At 41.9% G+C, this 20,367-nt stretch overlaps 1 protein-coding gene across 1 annotated transcript in view; it reads right to left on the minus strand.

Moving 5' to 3' along the window:
* Positions 1-391: 391 nt before the first annotated feature.
* The window catches only part of tenm4 (teneurin transmembrane protein 4), a 281,927-nt gene continuing 261,951 nt past the window's right edge, over positions 392-20,367 (minus strand). Inside the window, exons 29-32 of the mRNA XM_036129592.1 lie at positions 15,671-15,967; positions 12,290-13,904; positions 9,003-9,145; positions 392-4,683 (exon numbers count right to left, since the gene is read on the minus strand). Of these exons, the coding sequence (XP_035985485.1) occupies positions 3,925-4,683; positions 9,003-9,145; positions 12,290-13,904; positions 15,671-15,967 (2,814 nt within the window). The 3' untranslated portion in view covers positions 392-3,924. The remainder of the gene's footprint in view (positions 4,684-9,002; positions 9,146-12,289; positions 13,905-15,670; positions 15,968-20,367) is intronic.

Consider the following 20,367-nt stretch of genomic DNA (forward strand, 5'->3'; position numbering starts at 1 on the left):
TGTAGCGTTATACCTCAGGGTCTAATTTCTGTGAAAGGTGGTCCTACAAAATACCAACCTCAAGGGGGCAGATTATATGCCTCAAAATAATTTTAGACTTCTTTTATACCACATACCTTTAAAATTTTTATGTCCATAAAATAATTAGACCATGTGTCATTTTTCTTCCACTTATGCATTACTTTTTGTTGGGGTATCACATAAATTCCCAATAAAATCCATTAAAGTTTGTGGTTGCGGCATAACACAAGGTCAGAACATTTCTACTGACGTGACTACTTTTGTAAGGCACTGCATAAAACTATATAAAGAAGAACGCCTTTCTTTCAGCTGAAGATATACTTGTCTGATGTTATGCATGATAAATAATAGTTAAGATAAACACAAAACATAAACACAAAATATTCCCTTTATTTTTTTTTTCCTACCTTAAGACTACACAGGGTCACCAATGTAGCTCTAAGAGGTATCTACATTTGCATTTTATTTACAGCTTACTTGGATGTCCTCATATTTACACAGTCAGAAGAAGCGCTAAAAACACAGTGTTGAGAACAAACCGAAACTCAAAATGAGTCCAAAAACTTTTAGAAAAAGATACAGTCTTATGACGCAACAATTATCAGTGCAATATTCCACAATGCAAATATCCTTCATTCATATTATGCTGAACATACATATTGTTTTTTTCAGGGAAAAAAATGCCACTGAGTCAACCAACATCATCAGAAAACAGCAAAAAAAATAAAAATAAAAATAAGAGTCTTGTCCAGTTTGCTTTATCGTTTGTACAGATTGAGACACTCAATCATGCTCTCACCAACAATAGACGCACAGACAAGTCTATATGGGTGATGGGATAATGACAGCCAAGAGTGTGAAGTGGCTCGGCATAGTTCAAAAAAGGTACCAGATGTCAAAGCGATGTCACAACTTTCAAAATAGTCTCCTTATGAGTTTTCACATCATGACATTTTTAAATGAGCACAAGTGAACTGTCCTTTGCAGTATCCACCAGGAGGAGGGTCGTGAACAGAGAAGGTGTGTGTGTATGTGTGTGTGTGTGTGTTTGTTGGAGGGGGGGTCACAGATGCATGAGGGACCAGAAAGTGTCCATGTGGGTACTTTGCAAAAGTTGGGTGTGTATAGACAACCTTTAGTCTGTAAACGGGAACCAGAACACCTGCAGGTCAAATGCATTTCCTCCAACTAAGAGGAGCCCTATTCTGGAGAAAAGCACTTTCTATGCTGACCTGCGGGCAGCCCTTAGGGCAAAGGCAATTTGTATCTTTCATCAGACCCACGGTGCAACCCAAAGCCCATTTATCTCTGCAGCCAATATGCTAATGGAGCATGTATGACTGAATTAACTGCTTTCTTTGACCTTCTCTCTAGCTGCGCACTTTTAAAAAACATTTTTGTCCAAAGCTTAATTTGATTGGACACCGTGTTGTGGAATACTGACTTTAACACCTCGGTGCTTCCCAAAAGGAATCAAGATCCACAAAAAAAGAAAAAAAAAACAACAACAGTGAGTCTAATGAAATACACAGTAAGGGGATTTAACTAAACCATCCTCATTGTTTTATTCCATGTGTTCATACACCCCAAGTATTGTTCGAGTACAACAATCAACAATAAAAGGGACACTAATTCACATTGTTTTTAAATTCACATTTGTTATACTGTCAATTCATATAGCTATTTATAAAACAAAAATGAAAATATAATTCAAAACCAGTCCGATAAAATACCTTTCTGTTCATTAATACACACAATGATTCCACAGTATTTTCTTACAGGGTTGGCTCTTAATGTCGTTTTATGATTGAGTTGTCTGACCACGGACTAAAAAAATAATAAAAAAATCTATCCTATAGTTTGAATTACCAAAATGCGGGTAAAAATGAAATAAAAGGCAAATATAAATCAAATATATCCTTTCATTTGATTTATTGCAGCAGAAACTCAGTAAATTAGAATATCATAGAAAAGTTAATTACACACACATATGTGATATATGTCCTGTGTTTATTTTTGATTATTTTGATGGTTATCGCTCGTGGTTAGCGAAAACCCCCAATTCTGCCACAAAAAGCCATTGCTAAAAAAGCTGGCTGTTCATGGATACCTGTGTAATAGAAAGTTGAGTGGAAGGAAAAACTGTGGTACAAAAGGTGCACAAGGCAACAGGGATAACCACAGCCTTCAGAGGAGTTTCTCTGCATAATGGCCAAAGCCACAGTCAATGCATTGTGAATTTTCCTAAACTCTGGATTTGACTTAAAACCCCTGTAATTTTTAAGATAAGATAAGATAGGCTTTATTTATCTCACATTAGAGAAATTCACTTGCCACATCGGCTCATAAGAGAAGGTGCAAAAGTAGGAAATACCTTCACTACCCTGCATTTTTTCCCAATAAGCTTTCTTGTACTTGGAGAAAGCGCTGTATGGACAACCAGCAACAATAACTGTTCAACAGCAATGGTTTGAGAAGGTTGTCACTAACTTTCTTTTACCCATGATTTGTGAAGGAAATAATGTGTTCATAATATATAAAAAAACATAAAATATTTCACTGCGTAATAAATCTGTAAAATATAGGAGCCTCACTGTTTTGAACTGATTTACCGAAATAACTCACTCCCTAATGACGTTCTAATTTACTGAGATTGCAACATCATACAATTTAGGACTAGAGAGCCTTGCGGCAGGTTCATATCCGTTGAGCTTTTCCACATTTCTCTCCTGTTACACACAAAAAGTTCATGTTTTCTACAGGATTTCGTGCGGTTTCGATCAATAATGTCTGACAAACCTCAGAAATCTTCAGGTAACAGCTGGATTTATATTGAAATACAATTGCGGACCGGCAAGGGGACTTTTATTAAAGAAAAAGGGGTCTGAATACAAAAATGTGCGGTAGAAGTAGAAAGAGAAGGATAAATGGTTTCCCAAGTTTTTATGGTTGTTGTTAAATTAGGTGAATTCTGAAGGCAATTAGCTGCATTTTATCCATTCACGGGGCTTCAGTGTAAAGAGCGCTGAACAGAAACACAGATTAAACTTTTTAGATTTAAAACACTACTTTTTGTCGGTCTATTATATAAAACCCCAATTCAAATGCTGATGTTTATAACTGTAACTGGGGAAAACGTAAAATCCCAATGGATATGAGTCCTTCTGCGAGACACTTTCAGAAAGTAATTTTTTTTCACAGATTTTGTACTTGATAAAAAAGGCCGAAGTGCACATTTCGGGGAGCACATGAACCTTCGGACGTAAGACCACAAATGAGCACAAAAGCCTCCTCTCATAAAACTCCAAGACATCACACAAATGGAGGTGCTTTGACATGTTCAGCTGTGGTTTTGATGAAGGGTGTTACGGCCAACAGAAATCGCTCTTTCATTATTTATGGACGACAGGGTCTATGAGGGTTTCAAGTATAAAAAAAGGAGTGATTAAAAGAGATGGAATCTCCTTGGCTGTGGCGCAGAAAAAGGCAGAATGGAGCAGGCTTGTGAATTACAATCTGCAAAAGTCTGGCAGCAGAGACAGAGAGAGCCGGTGAGACGCAATGCATCACCAAAACTCCTCTCGGAGTCCCTCGAACAGAATCACCAACACGGATGAGAAAATGGGAGTCACGAAAATAAGCCATAAGACATCACATATTTCCATCCTCTAGCAGCCGCACTTGAAGGGCAAAGACTGGTAAAGAATCCTCAGAAGGGGAAGGGCACTCTTCTGTCAGTACAGTGCAACTGTTTGCAACCGTTGTCTTGTTTACAGCATTTTAAAAACCAAGTCGGGCACAGTCAAGGAAAAAAAAAAATACGTGGTCATGTACACAACTGTCTTTGGCAAGAAGTCCCGTTTCCTACAGCTGAGTCCGTCACTCGAAAAGCTCGTGTTCATGTCACCTTCGGCCCATTTCACTCTGTCTCATGAAGTGAATGTTGTTGACACTGTCTGCCAGCTCCGGGTACTGGTCAACCGAAACTACATAGTATCCATCGTAGCCTTGCACCTTCCCTGAGCCCAGAAGCTGCTGCTTCTCTCCCTCAGTCCAGGTTCTTGAGCCTTCCTCCCCGTCCCTAAGTCTCTGGCGCTCCCGGGCCCAGGCCTGGCCGACGGCCCTCTGCCGGGCCAGCTCCAACACGCGGGCTTTCTCTTCGTCCACGCTGCTGCCGTACCGCGTATTCAGAAGAAGTGCTCCGTACTGCAGCTGGATGTCAGTGATGCGCCTAGTCCTGCCATTCAGCACAGTGTTGACCTGAGACACGGTGACGTTGACGCCGTTTTCCAACGTGCGTCGGCCCACTGTCATGCCGATGAGGGCCAGGTCTCCTTCCACCGAGCCCAGTTTGACAAAGTGATGGGTGTCCATTCCCGCGATGGTGAAGTGAAGGTTTTGGAGATAGAACGCGTCGTTCAGAACGGCGGCCATGCGGCGCCCATCCTCGTTGGCCAGGCTGATGATGTCGGTGCTGATGCGGCCATCCCGGATGGCGAACTTCACCCCCTTCCCGAAGATAGAGCCGCCGGAGGCGAAGATCTTATTTCCCTCGGTCTGAGGACACCCGGCACTCTTGGCTTTGTAGATCTGACCGAAGCGTTCCAGCTTGACGAAAGCTTTGAGCTGCCTCTGAACTTCACACTGAACGCCCAGCAAAGACTGCAAAACAAAGACAACACCGGTTAGTCACAGCCCCAGCGACGGAATCAGCAGCAAGGAGGACTAATGTCTAAAATTTTCTGGGTGGCAATTTGAAATAGATGAAACAGAATAAAAATACTTTGTAAAAGTGACCCCTGCTTCTACAGAAGAATCGGAAAGGTTTGGCATGCATTTCTTCTCAGACCTCTTTACTCTGATACTTCTAAACCAAATTATGTGCAACCAAGTAGGTTCAGAAACGTCCAATCAAAGCTGACTGGCTTTCCTGTCCCTGCGCTGAACAAATGGATATACACACACCCTGATGCTGCCACCACCATGTTTCAGTATGGGGATGGTTCGTTTTAGGGTAAGATGCAGTTAGATAAGCATCAAACTGAACATCTTACTTCTTATGTAAGAAGTAAGATAGAAGAATACTAGTTAGGTTCTGTCTGAGGGTTGACTGTGTAGAAATGGAGTGCAGGAAGTTATAGAAACAGATGGTGCAGTAGATGGGGTAGGTATTAATGTGGAATATGCTATCTGAAGAGCTGGGTCTTTAAGAGTTTCTTGTATAAAGACTAGAAGGCTCGTGTCCCTGTACGGCATGTTCGGTTATTCCACCATTGTGGAATGACACATTAGAAGAGTCTGGATTTTCTTGTGTAGGCACAGTGTTACGTAGGCACTGTCGGCCCACAATCCCGTGACAACCAGACTTACCGAGTCTTACTGAGCCTTTGCGAGAGTATTGGAGTAGATGGGAGCCATGAGTAATAGTAGTTTAGTCAACAGAGTCTCCCACCTGAGCTGTGGATTTCTGCTGCTTCTCCAGATTTACCAGAAGTCTCTACATAATGCTATTTTATCCTGGCGTGTCAGTTTAAGCTTCTGAGTGCAACTGGTTTTTATTTAAGGGAATATTAGAAAAAAATTGGCTCAATAGAAAATGTGTGCCACACTTTTCAGCGGTGCTCTATAATTTCCCTTCAGTTTCACAATTATCTGAAAATCCAAAAATAAGTCTGCGGCTGTAACGGGAAAATGTGGAAAAGTTCACTTGGTATGAATTTTTTAGCAAGCCTGTAAAGTGTAAGACATCATTCACAATATTTACAAGATATTCACTTTTTGCTAACATTGCATTAGTTAGAAGTAAGTATCAGCTTACAGATGCTTCATTTCCAAATGTTAAATACTTCAAATTCAAAATTACATTAAGGATTTTTTTTTTGTACTGATACTGAAAACTTGATGAGACTGAATGTATTTTTTTTTTAAATCTTCTCTTTATGGTACAGGGTATTGGAAATAAAGTACAACATTCATATTTGATTTGAATATTATTGTTTATTTTCTACCATATTGTGCTACAAAATACTAATGAAACAGCTTTTTTTTTTTTAAATGCCCAGAAAACAGATCCGACGCTTTGTAGCTGTGAATAAATCACTATATGGTCAATGTAACTGCGGAGGTGTTTGTCAGCAAATGCAAATCTCTAAGATCACACAAATTTGAAATAAGGGGGAAACCTGCTGTCTTCTGACAGCACTGCTGGGCCAAATATGAAACAGGAGTTTGTTGGTAACTAGAGAATGCAGCACGACTCATTCTGTAAGGGATCAAAGGAGATACCACATCCCCCCCAGCCAATGTTTATGCTTGGTCCTAATATTACTTGACAAGAGATATTCCTCAAAAAGCAGGAAAGAAGAAGAAAAAAAAACAAAACAGAGAGGATGATGTGAAATGGAAGCTGGCCAAGAAAACAACGAGGCAGTCGCCTGGGCGCATGTGAGCGGCAACCAAACGGCTCTCAAAAGGCTGTGCCTTCAAGTCATCCGCCAGCATAGGAGGCTCGGAGCATCCTGAGGAGCTCTTGCCAAGCAGTAGCATGCAAAGCCTTGCGGACAGTTTTCTATTCCTGACTCTCTGCGCCTCACAGTCAGAGCGTGGCCGTGGGCTGAGGGACTGATGGCAGCACGGCGCTCTGCAGCGAGCAGCGTGTCTGACCATTGGTTGACATCGCGCAGCATCAGATCCTGGATGAACACATGTCACATGAAGGAGACGAGGGGGCACATGCGCTCTTGGGGTGCTCGTGAGCAGCGGCCTGGCGGCGGTGGTGGTGGGATACTTCACACAGTGCCGCTCCATGTTTGTTTACCTCGCCACCGTGTGACCTGTTCAGCTGTTCCAAGGGCTGGGGGGTGGGGGGGGGGGGGGGGGGGGGGTTGCAATGTCCTCCACTTTACTGAAAGAGCCTCAAGGGAAAGTCTAAGAGAGGCATCAGTCACATAGCAGGGGGTGCTATGAGCCTCCAGCAAAGCCCTGATTGACAGATAGAGCCCCGCGCATCGCAGACCTCATCTGTCTGGCTGCTCACGGCACTTTTCAATCTCTGCGCAGATCGAGCAGCATCACAAAACAGGGGCTTAAGCAGGCAGAGATAGAATGGGCGCTGTTCTTTTTTCCCCCTGAATAAAATACAATCAAATGCCAAGGTATAGATGTACAACATGCAGTTTTTAAAGTTCTATTGATTCTCGAAAGAACCCAATACCTTGCTGGGCTTATCTGGCCATTTGCGCTGAGGATCAGCCTGGCATTAACCATCTCAGGGCATCCTTTCAGAGAGAGGTATTCAGGATAAAAATATCACACCACAGCTCATGAACAGGATGAGGAATAATCATCTGGACCCAGCGTGTGTGCTGAAGGCAAAACTTTCTCAAAGACATGAAGAAAATCTTCAAAATGAGGCATACCTAGCAATTCAAAGCCTCGATTATTACACAGTTTTGAGTTATTTAGGTCTCTAATGGGTAAGCAAGAACTCAGAGGCTACATTTCTAGATACACCTTTCAATTTATATAATGTTGTTCTGCTTTCTGATAAAAGGAAAGAGAAAATATTCTCAAAACCAAATATATTATGATGAGCTACAGTTTTAGTCGAAAAAGAGTGCTTGATAAGGTAATCCGTCATTTAAACAGAGAGCGGCGTTAGGAGGCATAGGTCTAAACGACCCTTATATGTATTGCTGTTAATTCACATCTACTGCAAAACCACAGAACTGAAAATAGATGAGGTGCTGTTTGGGTTCTGCGTTGCTTCTCCTTTGTAGTCGATCCCAGGAGCTCTCCGCAGGAACACATCCAGCATCACTCTATACATTAGGCATAGAAAATGTAAGTGCTCTCCAAAAAGCCATGAAATACAGAAATTCCTTTATCCCTTTAATCCAGTTTGAAGAGTAGGTTCAGGCCTACTTCCAGCCTATTTTAAAATTAGATGTTTGAAAGGCTCGCGCAGCATATTTTAGAGCCAGAAAACAAAAAGATCATCAAAATAAGAAACAAATAAATCACAATTGGCCTTTTTATTGCTGTAATTCAGTACTTTTTCCCCCCTGGGTGGCCATTGCTTTATGGTTCTTCACTGTCCTTAGCCATTACGATAGCCATTTTCAGTCTCGCTTTTGCACACATTACTTGTTGCTTTTGACATCGAAAGCAACAAGCCTGAGCACAACTGAAAAGATGTAAAATTGATGACATAAATCCTTTAAATGATATCATAAATAATGAAGCTTAGTGGCTATGAAATTCTGTCTATAAAAGTCATGAACCAAATGAATGAGAACTTGAAATGTAAAAACTTAAGGGCAGTGCTGTATCAATCAGAAATCTGGAGATAGATGTTAAGTCTGTTTATTATGCGATGTTAGTGTGGCGGTACTTATGTCTTGCTGCTCAGACCAGAGGTCAAACCCATTTATAACCTTCATTATATCCTCTCGGTAGCTTTGAAACGTACACATTATACACCAACAAGCACTCTGTGTTAAGGTAACAGCCAGAGTGTCATGCAACACAAGTCCACCCCCCTCCATGGGTGCCATTCGCTTGTCTGGCTGTAACCAAACCCATGGAAACAACAGTGGCCTTTTTAATAATTCAGGTGAGTAGGGGGCGACCTAAAAGGGCTGATACAAGTGAGAATCAGAGCATGTCTACCACTTCTCAGACCTTGGCCAGCCGAGTAAAACCGAGACGAAATCGATGGCCGTTGGTGGAGTGGAATGGGGAGTGAATTTCCCTAATGGCACGACAATTACAAGAACTGTTTAGCCTGACCCCATTCCCCAAGATGGGGATGAGGGGGCAGAGACCTGGCTCACAGGGCCGTGTTTGGCCTGGTAGTTAGCAGCTCCCCTGGGAATGTGGCTACAAAGAGCATGCTCATTTGCTAATGACGGGCAAAAGGGAACGGGACAAAGGCAGAAGGCGATACTTTGGGGTGAAAGCTGAGATAGACGAGTGACTACCTTGGTGCTGTCCCACTCCTGCGTCTTGATCTGGGTGCGGACCAACTCGTAGGAGGGCTCCATGCTCTCTGTGTTCGGTTTGCGATAGCCGGGGATAACATTATACAGCTGGAAGCCAAAGGTCACCAGCCAGCTGTTCACATCTGCGGAGGAGAGGTTAAAAACAAAAAAAGTCAAAACTTCTGCACAGATATTCCAGGAGGCAGACGAACAAAGGATGAAACATGATCAGTTTTGTCAAATCTGATCAGTAGGCATTCTGTGGTTAAGTGGCTGCCTTCTTGAAATGCTCCTCGTTCAGGAAGAGCACTTGATTTGGTTGTCAGAGTGGCTGAGCCATCCTGAACACTCAAGCCCATGTTGGTGATTCATGTCCACTCCTGCAGATGCCCCACTAATGACACACAGCTGGATTCCAGAAACAACATCCGAGCACTGCTGCCGCTAATTATGGACTGTAATTTCATGTCACCAGAGAACCTCGACAGAAAGATATTTTGAACACTCAGTGGGCTCCTCTAACAGGACTATTTCTCTAATGAGATGCGCGGGGAGGCAAGTGACATTTCCAAGATTTAACTCTGTGCAATCACGATAATGCGATCCATCTAGAAGCAGCAGCCATCACGGTGGTTCTCGCTGCTGCTGCTGCAATCCACTTTGGATGTTATTTGCCGGAGTGCTCGTTCCCCCTTGAACTTTTTCGGGGTTTTTTTGCCACGTTGAAGCCGCAAACTTCAACGTGTTTTATTAGAAATCAGTCCCGCTGAACATCACAGGGCACTTGTACAGTGGAATGGAAATGACTGCTGTTTTCGACTGTTTTCATTCAGACAGTTTTATACAGATGTACCCGAACACCACCAAACAATTAGATCCAGAAGTCCACCTTGCGGGTAATTTAATGTCAACATAAATAAAAATAAAAAAAGTTAAAGTCTTGCCAGAAGTTCGTGGTTGCATTTAGGTCTGGACTTGGCCATTCTGTGGCCATGTTAAACTGTGATTAAATTATACACAGCAAGACTCCATTTACTAATTACGTTTTTTTTAAAAGTAAATGGTAAAAATGGTAAAAATGCAAATCATACAGAAAATCAAAACCCATATATCCTTTACCGATAATCTAAAACCCATTCTCCAGTCTGTGTTGGTCTGTCAAACAAAAACCCTAATGAAACACATTAGGGCTTCTGGTCTTAATATGGAAAAATACGGAAAAAAAAGTCCACTGGGTAATGGCACTTTTCCAAAGAACTGTAAACATGATCATTTTAAGACCACAGAGAAACATGTCAGGGAGCAAAACCCGTTCAGTTGGCGCCATTCGTGTCCAGCTCCTGTTATTGACAGCCGAATCACTGCCACGGCACACGGGTGGCAGCAGATTGCCAATACAACACCAGGGTGCACAGCAAAGCTTTTTTTAAACAAGAACGTGTTTGGGAACAATGAAAGGACCACAGTCATTTAGTGAATGGAATTTAAATGTCAGTGCCATCAATCACAGTTGTAGCAGACCCACTGCAGTATATCTACTGGTCTGTTTAGTATTCAGAGCCCCTGATGGAGGACTGCGAAGCTGAACGCCGCTCTCATTGGAAGGAAGTTAAATGACTTTGTTGAAGCAAAAGAAGTTGAAAGCTGGATCCCAATTAAACAAAAGGGGGCCTAATTTGGCGTTTGACATGGTCCAGAGGAAATGGAAGCAGGATAAAAGGCAACAAAATATATATTTATATCATATTCTCTATACATCAAGAAATATTATGCAGGTATCACAAAGAAAAATGAAAGCAAAATTAGAAATTCATGAATGACTGAGGCTGATTGCTTTATCTGCAGAGGATTTACTGAGTATCGTTAACATGGTCTCCCTTCCAGCCTCTGAGGTTGATGCAACCAGCCCCGGCTATGATTTCTATGAATCCATTGTGCCCTCCTGTTCCCCACTGCGGTGCTCTCACTGTCATTTGTCCTCCCCCTAACACAAAGGAACAGCGAGTATTTCTGTGAAGGATCTGAGTGTTCAACGGCAGAGAGGGCTTGGTCGTAAAGCACGGCTCCCCCTGAACGCTCTCAAAATGATAGCCGCTGGGCGTGTGCAGAGGCGTGAATGCATAAACACAGTGAAACCCGACATCAGCGAGGGAGTTCTGAAACATCAACTAAGCACAGGTCTTTCGAATTAAATTTAGGGGGGTGGGGGATCTCCCTATCTTTGGGAGAATTGATTTTCGGGATACAAATGTAGAATAAAAATAAAAACCTGATTTCAGCAGAACATTTCTTCTCGAAAGATGAAGATTACGGTTTGGGTCTACACCCCGTAAACGGTGTTTAAATAATCATCAGTGATTATTTTACAAGTCATTTTATATCTGTACAGGAGCTGCCATCTATCTGCATGGTTAAGCAATAGCAATACTTATTTTCCGTATTCTACTCCTGCTTTCCACTTTTTCGTTGTCAACATCACAGAAACCCTCACAATTACTGCCACCTGCGGTACATATTTGTAAAAAAAGGATAGAAGAAATTCGTCTGGTTTTGAATTAACATAATCTTACGCAAGCTTTCCCTGACTGAAAAGCCAAACATGTATTTCCTTTACTGGAATGGGAATTCAAAAACGAGCCTCTCTGCCATGTCACATTTTTACACCCTAACTTTAAAAATATTTTCTCTTGTCTCGTCCCATTTTCTAAGAGTATATAAAATAAATAAAACTGTCTCCTCATATTCATACCATAGGGATATATGGTTAGCTATTTTTCTTGTAGCAATTACATCACTTTTGAATCTACATTTCTCTTACTTGAGTTCTTGTCTTTCCTATTTTGACAAGTGGCAAAGATAAATGATTCCATTTGTTACATCATACTTATACCACAGAAGAAAATATTGTTAGGTTTTAGTAGCCATTTCCCAACTTGTATAAATCATCATACTTCAATATGATGTTTTTTGTCATTCCCATTTTCTCATATGTGTTACTTAAGTTTCATGTTTTCCAGTCTTTCCCATTTTGAAAATTATCTTAGAGAGTTTTGTTTCATATTTATATGCCAGGGAAAAAAAAAAAAATCAATAGCCAGTTGTAGCCATTTCTACACTCAATGACGTCAACATGTATCCTTTAACATTTATTTGCACTGCAAGGCTTGTGGCCTTTTGAAGTAACGATAAACGAGACATACTTTTGCAGGATCACGTTTTAAAGTTTAAAATCACTGAATTAGTTTCACTCTTTGTCTGTTTAAGTCAAATGTCTTGGGAGAAATTACCTGTCATGTAGCACTTTGTCTCCTCGTTATTGCTGAGTGGATTGTTGTTCTTAAACATGTACAGGTTGAATGGTACGATGTGATTGTTGTTCAGACGACCCCAGATCTCGCGGTCTGGTGTGGTCCAGCGGCCGGCGAGGACATCGTAGTCCCTTCTGCCCATGTGGACCAGTTTACTGAGGGGCTCGTACAGTCCTCCTTGGTAGCCGATTATAAGCTGGAAGCTGGGATTGGTGTCCAGGTAGACTTCTCCGAATGCCGTGTGGAGGATTTGCTTGATCATGAGGCCTGAGCCGCTGAACACAGCGAGAGGCGTGCCGATGTTGTCACACGCCACGTAAAACTCGTCCCCGCTGCTCAGCTCCATGGCGAAGAGGTGTCCCTGCAGGTCGTAGTACAGCGAGGCGATCTCGGAGCTGGAGTGGTTGTACATGTGGGTGACCCGGGTGGGGCTCGACAAGTCCGCGTAGAAGAACTGCAGATGGTGGCCCGTGCTGCTCCTGCTGGAAACCCTCCGGCCCAGGCCATCGTAGCGATACTTGATGCTCCAGCCGCTAGCTTTGTTGTACACCTTCGTCAGCAGGCCCGCTGAGTTGTACTCAAAGTAGTCGTTCCCTCGCTGCCTCAGGAAGCCGTCCTCATCCATCCTGTACGTCACGTCTCCCAGGCGGGTGATGCGGTCTCTGATGTCGTAGCGCAGCGGGGTGAGGCGCGCGCTGTTCCCGGGACTGAGGAGGTGCAGGTTGCCGTTCAGGTCGTAGCTGTACCTCCACAACGGCTTGTCGTTGATGGAGACCACCTGGAGCTGACCGTCGGCGTCGTACTCGTAGGTGTAGCGTGTGGTGTTGGCGTAGGGTCCAACTTTGAGCTCCTTGGCCACCACACGCCCCATGTTGTCGTACTGCACCATCATCCAGTACATGAGTGAACGGAATATCTCGTACTGGACCTCCTTCACTCGACCGTAGGCGTCGAAGTGTTTGGTGTGGGTCATCACCGCAGTGGTTATAATTTGATTTATGTCGTAATAGATGACTCCAAACTTGCCGAACTGTTCTGTTTTGCCCGACACGTCGTCATAGCGGTACAGGTCGATGGGTAGCGGCGTTTCGTTAATGACTGCCTGCATGCTGGTCACGCGGAAGCTGTTGTCGTAGACATAGTCGAACCTGGCGTTGACCATGCCCTCCTCACTGAATCTGAAGATCTGCCGGTCGATCAGCGGGCCGATCTGCCTGTAGCGGATCGTGCACGTGAAGCCTTCGCTCTGCAGGTTGACGGTCTTCAGCATTCCCGCCATCTCGTCGTAGGAGAAACCGATGCGAGTGGTGTCGTAGAGGATCTCCAGCAGCTTGGAGAGCTTCCCGTATTTGTAAATCACCCTGCGGCCGGTGCCCAGGTGGGTGGTCTGCAGCAGCTGTCCGTCCTCGCTGTAGTCCTGGAGCACCGACGCGTTACCTTCAGGGGGGCGGTAGGTGTTCCTGTAGTAGCCGATAGAGCGGGACGTCTCCAGGGTATGCCGGGCTACGTTGGGCATGGTCACAGAGGACAGTCGATCATTTTTGTCAAACTCAAAGATATACTGCCTCTGACTGTACAGAAGAAGCACCATGGACTGTAAAGAGACAGAAAAGGGAGACAGATTATTATTATTATTAAACAGTGTCTTTTGAAATAAAAATACAAAAAAATCACATTGTCTTGTACACTGCAAAAAAGAGAACTAAAAATAAGGAAAATTTTGTTGAAATGAATGTATTTGCCCTTAATTTGAGCTGGTAAATGAGATGATTTGCCAATGGAATGAGTATTTCTACCCCTAAAATAAGATAATTACATATTCTGCACTTGAAATAAGATGATGGAGATGAATTGTTCCTATTTCAAGTGCAAAAATCTTATTCCATTGGCTAATAATCTTATTTACCTGCTCAAATCAAGGTAAAATACACAGATTTTTAAGAAAATTTTTCTTATTTTTAGCTCTATTTTTGCAGTGTAATAACCATAAATATTAATTAACTTTTTTTTTTTAAAGGATTCTATGTGACCAGGGTAGGCAAGGACAACCAAAGCAGTAGCCATGCTTCCACAAAGACCCAGTGGCCTTTACAAAAGAATGGCAAGGAGAAGGCAACTATTGCAAAACACACACACACAAAATAAGAATTTGCCATGAACCATACAGGACACAAAGCAAACATATAAAAAAAGTTGCTCTGGTGAGATGGAACCAAAATTGAACTATTTGATTTGCATGCAAACAACGCCGACAACCTAAACACAACATCTCCATAGTGAAGTATGGTGGTGACAGCATCATGCCATGAGAATGCTAAACAATCCTGGGTGGGAAAAAAAACAAACACTTTAAGATGTATGACTGAGCCAGAGGTTCACCTTCCAGTAAGTCATCAACCCTTTTTATATATATTGAAACCCATGTTTCATAAACCTCACCCTTCACGCTAATGCACAACATTACCTTGGTAAAACTACTCCCCCTGATATACACTGACATTTGCATTTATAACACGAGAATGTGTAAAATGTAAATACTCGCTCAAAACACTGCATGTAATGAGTTTCCTGCTGCAATTCCACTAGTTACATAAATACTAAGGATATGTTTGATTTGAATTATTTTTAGGAAGATGTGACCTCCTAAAATTAAGATGCAGGTTGGAAATGTAGATAACAAATCAGTCTTAAAACGTGAAACATGAAATACCTTCGACATTTAGGCCAGCATGTTATCAGACACATTTTAAACTGTGAAAGTTGAGAACTTTCTTTTCTCCTTCCATTACAATTAACATTTCTTGTTTCTAGCCCATGAGCTCTTGTGATATGGATGGGATGGAGCAACAAAGCAAAGCAGTTTATAGAAACAGTAAACGGTGTCTTTAAATCATATGCAAAGTTGTCTCACCACGCTGCTGAAAAACTTGTGCTGTGCTGTTAAAAAGGTGACTGGCTACAGTTTTTTATCATACATTTCTAAGCTGGAGAACAGCGGCTCTTTACCTTCCCCCACAATCAAACCTTTAATTAGAGAGCAGAAGGCGACATATCTTGCCGTTCTTTTCATCTGAGCTATTTCTGGTTGAACTTTGCTGTCAGAGTGCGGTAACAAAGATTCATGTCTGCAACGCACCAGACACTTTTAATTATGTTTTGGCTGATATTTGTGCAAGAGTCTTTCAGGGCACAGCAGATACCAGCTCGGAGAATTGCAAGTTCATTTTTATATCTTGTCTAATATCTTCTGTCAACTTTCCTATGCAAACACACCTTTTATCTGTTCACTCTTCAACCGTTTTTATAAGCAGTTTTATATTTAAACCATTTATTTGTCTTTAAAGCTTTAAAGGTGCATACCTTTTCAAGGTAAGTGTAGGTCCAGGATTTACCATCAGCAAATATCTGGGACGTGATTCTGCCGTTCACGTCGTACTCCATGCGCACGGACATGGTGCCCCTCTGGATGCCTGCCACATGCCCCCCGGGGGAGTAAGTGACGTTAACGCCATTGAGACGGCTGCTTGGGGCCCACAGAGTGGGCCGGCCGGCATGATCGTAGTGGATCCGTAAGGTGAACTTCCTGTGATCGTCGTAGACCTTTTCTGTCCTGGTGATCCGATCAAAGTCCAGCGAAAGCAGATTCCGGTTATGAACCTGTTGGGATAGAGGCAGGAAATTAGACCCCTACTGCAGCTCTAGTGAAAACAGCAAAAAAAAAAAAAAAAAGTTGTGGAATGAATGATGGGTTGGAAGTTTAAAGTGAAGGAAAGACACTGGTGCACTTCTTTTTAAGAGGAGAAGCTGTAACATAGGCATTTAATCAGAAAGGGATTATTCTTTTATTGTTCTCATTATAGCTTTTAATTTTAACAGAGGAGCCCTATCTCAAGACAGCAGGAGCAGTTAAAGTAATGAAGAATTCCCATAGTTCTTTGTTTGTGTTGAGACTCAGCAGTCAGAGCAGGACTGTGTCTAGTTTTGAATTAGACATTAGAGTCACATTGATCATCAAAAGTCCCTTTCTCTGCACACTAAAAAAAATACTTATGAGGCGCAGACTATTTTCATTTTAAACTTTGACGTGTCTGCAATTCACAAAGGAAGAAAAAGGAATCTCTAAATCCAACTGGGCTAAGAAAGTGGTTTAGGTGATCTGAGAGCTTGAGTGAAAACAAGAAGCTCCAGTTTCTGTTTGCTCAAATTAGAAAATAACTGACATGAACAGTGTAGACTTTAAGATGCAGATTCTTTACTGTAGCCACACACAAATCATTCTTTTTTTTCTTTTTTTTTAACAACTTTGACAGCTATCTATTCTGATTTTGGTGATTCCTATTTTCTTTCTAAAGTACCATAACAAACACAGTCATTCATGAAATATTTGTTTTAAAAGGCAAAACGAAATTTTTTACAGCCAGAAAGACAACTTGATCTTGAAAGTATAAAACATAAAAAAGAAAAACATTTCAATCAGCTTTACCATTCTTTTTCAAAGCAAATAAGACTTTAAAAAAAAAAAAACTTTCATGAAACAACAAAAAGCCTTTTCAGCCATGCACTTTTTCTACGCAACAGCTTTGACTCAAATCTTGCCATTGTCTGAAGCCGTCGACAGAAAACTAATTGTTTTCTTGATTAAAAAACTGGATTTTTTTCTTTCTTACTGGAATATTAAGAATGCGTGTGTCGCCACTTTGTGGAGACATAAATTAATGGAGTGCACACTTTTCAGACAAAGATCAGTTATTCAGAAAACACAGATGCAGACAGGTGAAGAGGATGGATTCCTTATTCCACACCAAATTAGTCTCTGTTTTCTAAAAATCTTTTTGCCCTGACATTATCAAATAATTGGAATACATGAGGAAATGTCATCGTCCTCATAACCTACTGTGCATCCTTAAGATGTATATGTTGTGTAATTATGCAAAAGCCCTTTAGATCTGTCTTGACAGTATTGCATGATCTTTCCAGATCTTTCAAATCCGAGTTATTTTTGTTTTACTAAGAAAGTCTTTGAGAACACCTTATCATAGCAACACATCCATTATTTCTTTGGAAGGTATCTGAGTTTTTGTAGATACATAATGTATAACTGTGTCATCTGGATACATTTGGCAGTTCACTGAGTATTAACTACTCTGACACACTGTTCTTTTTTTTTTTTGGAGATAAGATTAAAATCAATATATTGCATCATTTGACAAAGGAAATATTTGTAGTTTGTCTAGGAGAAATTTTCGTGGTTAACAGTACTAAAGGTTTATTTAAGCCCAGAAATACTGCCCTACAGCATATTCAGTTTAACCTAAACTGTTTGTATTATTTGTCAGGTATTTAAGCTACTGCTGTGACCAGACTTCCTTCTCCTAACCATAAGTACATCAAAAAATGTTATGTTTGTTGGTGTATTTAAAGAAGCAGCATTTTATTTTGAAGTATCTATTGAAAGGGGGGGAAAAAAACACATTTTTCACCATTTGACCTGACAGTTACAGGTCAGAACCGTTCAAAGCAAAATTGACCAATACTTCATATAAAATGGATTTTTCCCATATTAACCTTAGACCATCCTTTTTTTTTTTTTTTTTGGCTTAATAAAAATGTCGGGTATGGTTTAGAAATGTCAGTGGCTCAGAAGGCTGCTTCCAGCTAGTTTCTTGATTCATCCTACTGAGCAGGTCAGACAGGGACTTGCTAAGAAACACTCCCTTTCTTCAATCTCCCTTTGAGGAATGCATGCTTAGGTCTCTCATCTGTGAAGGGACAATTACACCAGAGGCAATTAATGCCACCGATACCCAATTGAGAGGATTACTTTAAGTAAAACCAAGAGACTTGAGAGTAGCAGCAATCCACGAACACTTAGAGCAGGCCGCAGAAATTCAACTCCAAGACTGTGGAGGACGAGGGTCGTTTAGTAAAGAGACAAGAACAGGTGTCTGTGCTGGTATTTGTATTCATTTTAATTTTTAAAGAGCAATAGGATTGCTTTCTTACTGACGTACGCAGGGTCACATACTTACTGGCATCTGTTATTGCAATATAATCTAAAACTATACGATTTTTGGAAACCTTATTTAAGTAAATCAAATGGGGAAAAACAATCCCACCAGATCTTTTGGTTTTCAATAAAATCCCCTTTGCTAAAAATTGGCACCTTTGCTTGTGCAACCCCCTTTTACCAATAGCATAGCACTTAGTCTCCTACTGTAATGTCTGACAAGGTTGGAGCATACAGAGAAAAGATTATCAAATGATTCTTCTTTGCATCATCACTCTAGACCAAAGTCAACTCTTTTGCAGTCTTTAGAATTAGGGTTTGGATATGGGATGGTCATGGAAGACGATAAACTGTGTCTGCTGTACCAGATCACAGTTTGAATTGGTACATAAGATGAATATTGCATATAGTATGCATTTTAGCCAAATCAGGCATAATTTTGAATAACTTTGACCACAAGGGGGCAGAAATGTGATTCCAATACAGTTATTGGTATATGTTATATGTGTATCAACAGGGATTAGTGGTATTCACATGGCACCTTGGCTTTGTGGTGGATTGAGGAATTTGTGACCATGGTGTACGACGGGGAAAGTTCAACATACTGAACTGTAATCCATTTATGTTGAAGAAGCATAACTCCTCCAAAGCAATCTACCATGTGCCATGGACTTTGTTTTATGGGGAAAATGTAAGACTCTTCCACATCTACTGAAACCCTTCAATCCTCCGTGTCTCAGACTATTTCCAAGGCAACAGGGCTGTGCTTTCAGTTCGGAAAAGTTTATCATGTCGTGTGAACTGATTTCCAACAGACTCATCTTGTGGAGGTGAGAAAGGGAAGAAAAGCAGCTGACAGCAGTGATCCAAAGATCCCATGAGAACGGAAACCCACTCATGGGGAATAATTTTCAAATTGGATGCAGTCTCTTAAGGGAATATCTCAAAGGATGTAGGAGTGTGGAAACAAACAAAAAAAAGGGAGATTGTTGCAGCTCACTACACTCACAACGGCAGATTTCTAACTGTTGTGTGAATAACATATTCCAGGGACGTCAAATCTTCAAATCAATAGGAACGATTTTTGTGTCAAGTGACATTCTCAATTTGTCATTTTACAAATCTGCCTTTAATCATTTCTGCTGATTTATTTAGTCCTGCGGCTGTTTCCTAAATAACAGCAGTTATGTGGTTTTTCAGTGCGGTAAAAGAACACATTTTTCTAGCTTGTATCTCTTTTGAACTGAACGACTCGCACGATAAGGCTCTATGATAACCCTAAGCTGTTGCTACACACATCTCAGCTTTGTCTCTGTTTTGTATTCAGTGATGAAGAGGATAAAGAGCGCTGTGATGGTGCAGCAGCCGCCCCAAGGGTTCTCTCATTATTGTAAATTAACAACCTGCCCAAACTAAGAGGAGGGTTTGTTATCGTTGAGGGATACGGTCACTGTGCCTCATGAATGTAAATCAAAAAGGAAGGCTGAGGAGGGGACGGAGAGCGCAGGAGGGATGAAGGACTGCAGGAAAGGAGAAAAGCGGGAACCTATTTAGCCTTCAGAAATGCAAAAGGCGGCACTGGAGCACAATGCGTGCCGTTCCACGGTGCGACAAAAGATGGTCCGAGGAACAAACAGGAAGTCAGACGGCAGGAACCTGCTTTCCCCTGTCGCCTCTGCTCACGGCGACACACAGCAAAGATATCTGTGAAGTCAGAGCTGCACAGCTGCATATCTGTTTTGTATTCCGATGCCCCCCGCCCTGCGCCCCTCCAGCCGAGCGCCGCGACACTCTCACCCAGCTGCCCACGTAATATCACTTGACATGTCACTCAAGGTCGCTCAATGATTCCAGCTTTGTTCATCCCCTCTGTTCTTGCCATTAGGCCTGCTCCCGTTTCCCATCTCACCCCTGGGGGCCGTTGTCTGTAACAGACATTAGACGCTTTCACTTCCAAAGGGGACGACAGGGCCATTAAAAGAACAGCCGATGACAGACAAAGTGGCACCTCCCCATTAGCAGCGTTGCCTCCCAGAGAACGGAGGAGACA

The sequence above is a fragment of the Fundulus heteroclitus genome, unplaced genomic scaffold (assembly GCF_011125445.2).
Source record: "Fundulus heteroclitus isolate FHET01 unplaced genomic scaffold, MU-UCD_Fhet_4.1 scaffold_189, whole genome shotgun sequence".
Lineage (NCBI taxonomy): Eukaryota > Metazoa > Chordata > Actinopteri > Cyprinodontiformes > Fundulidae > Fundulus > Fundulus heteroclitus.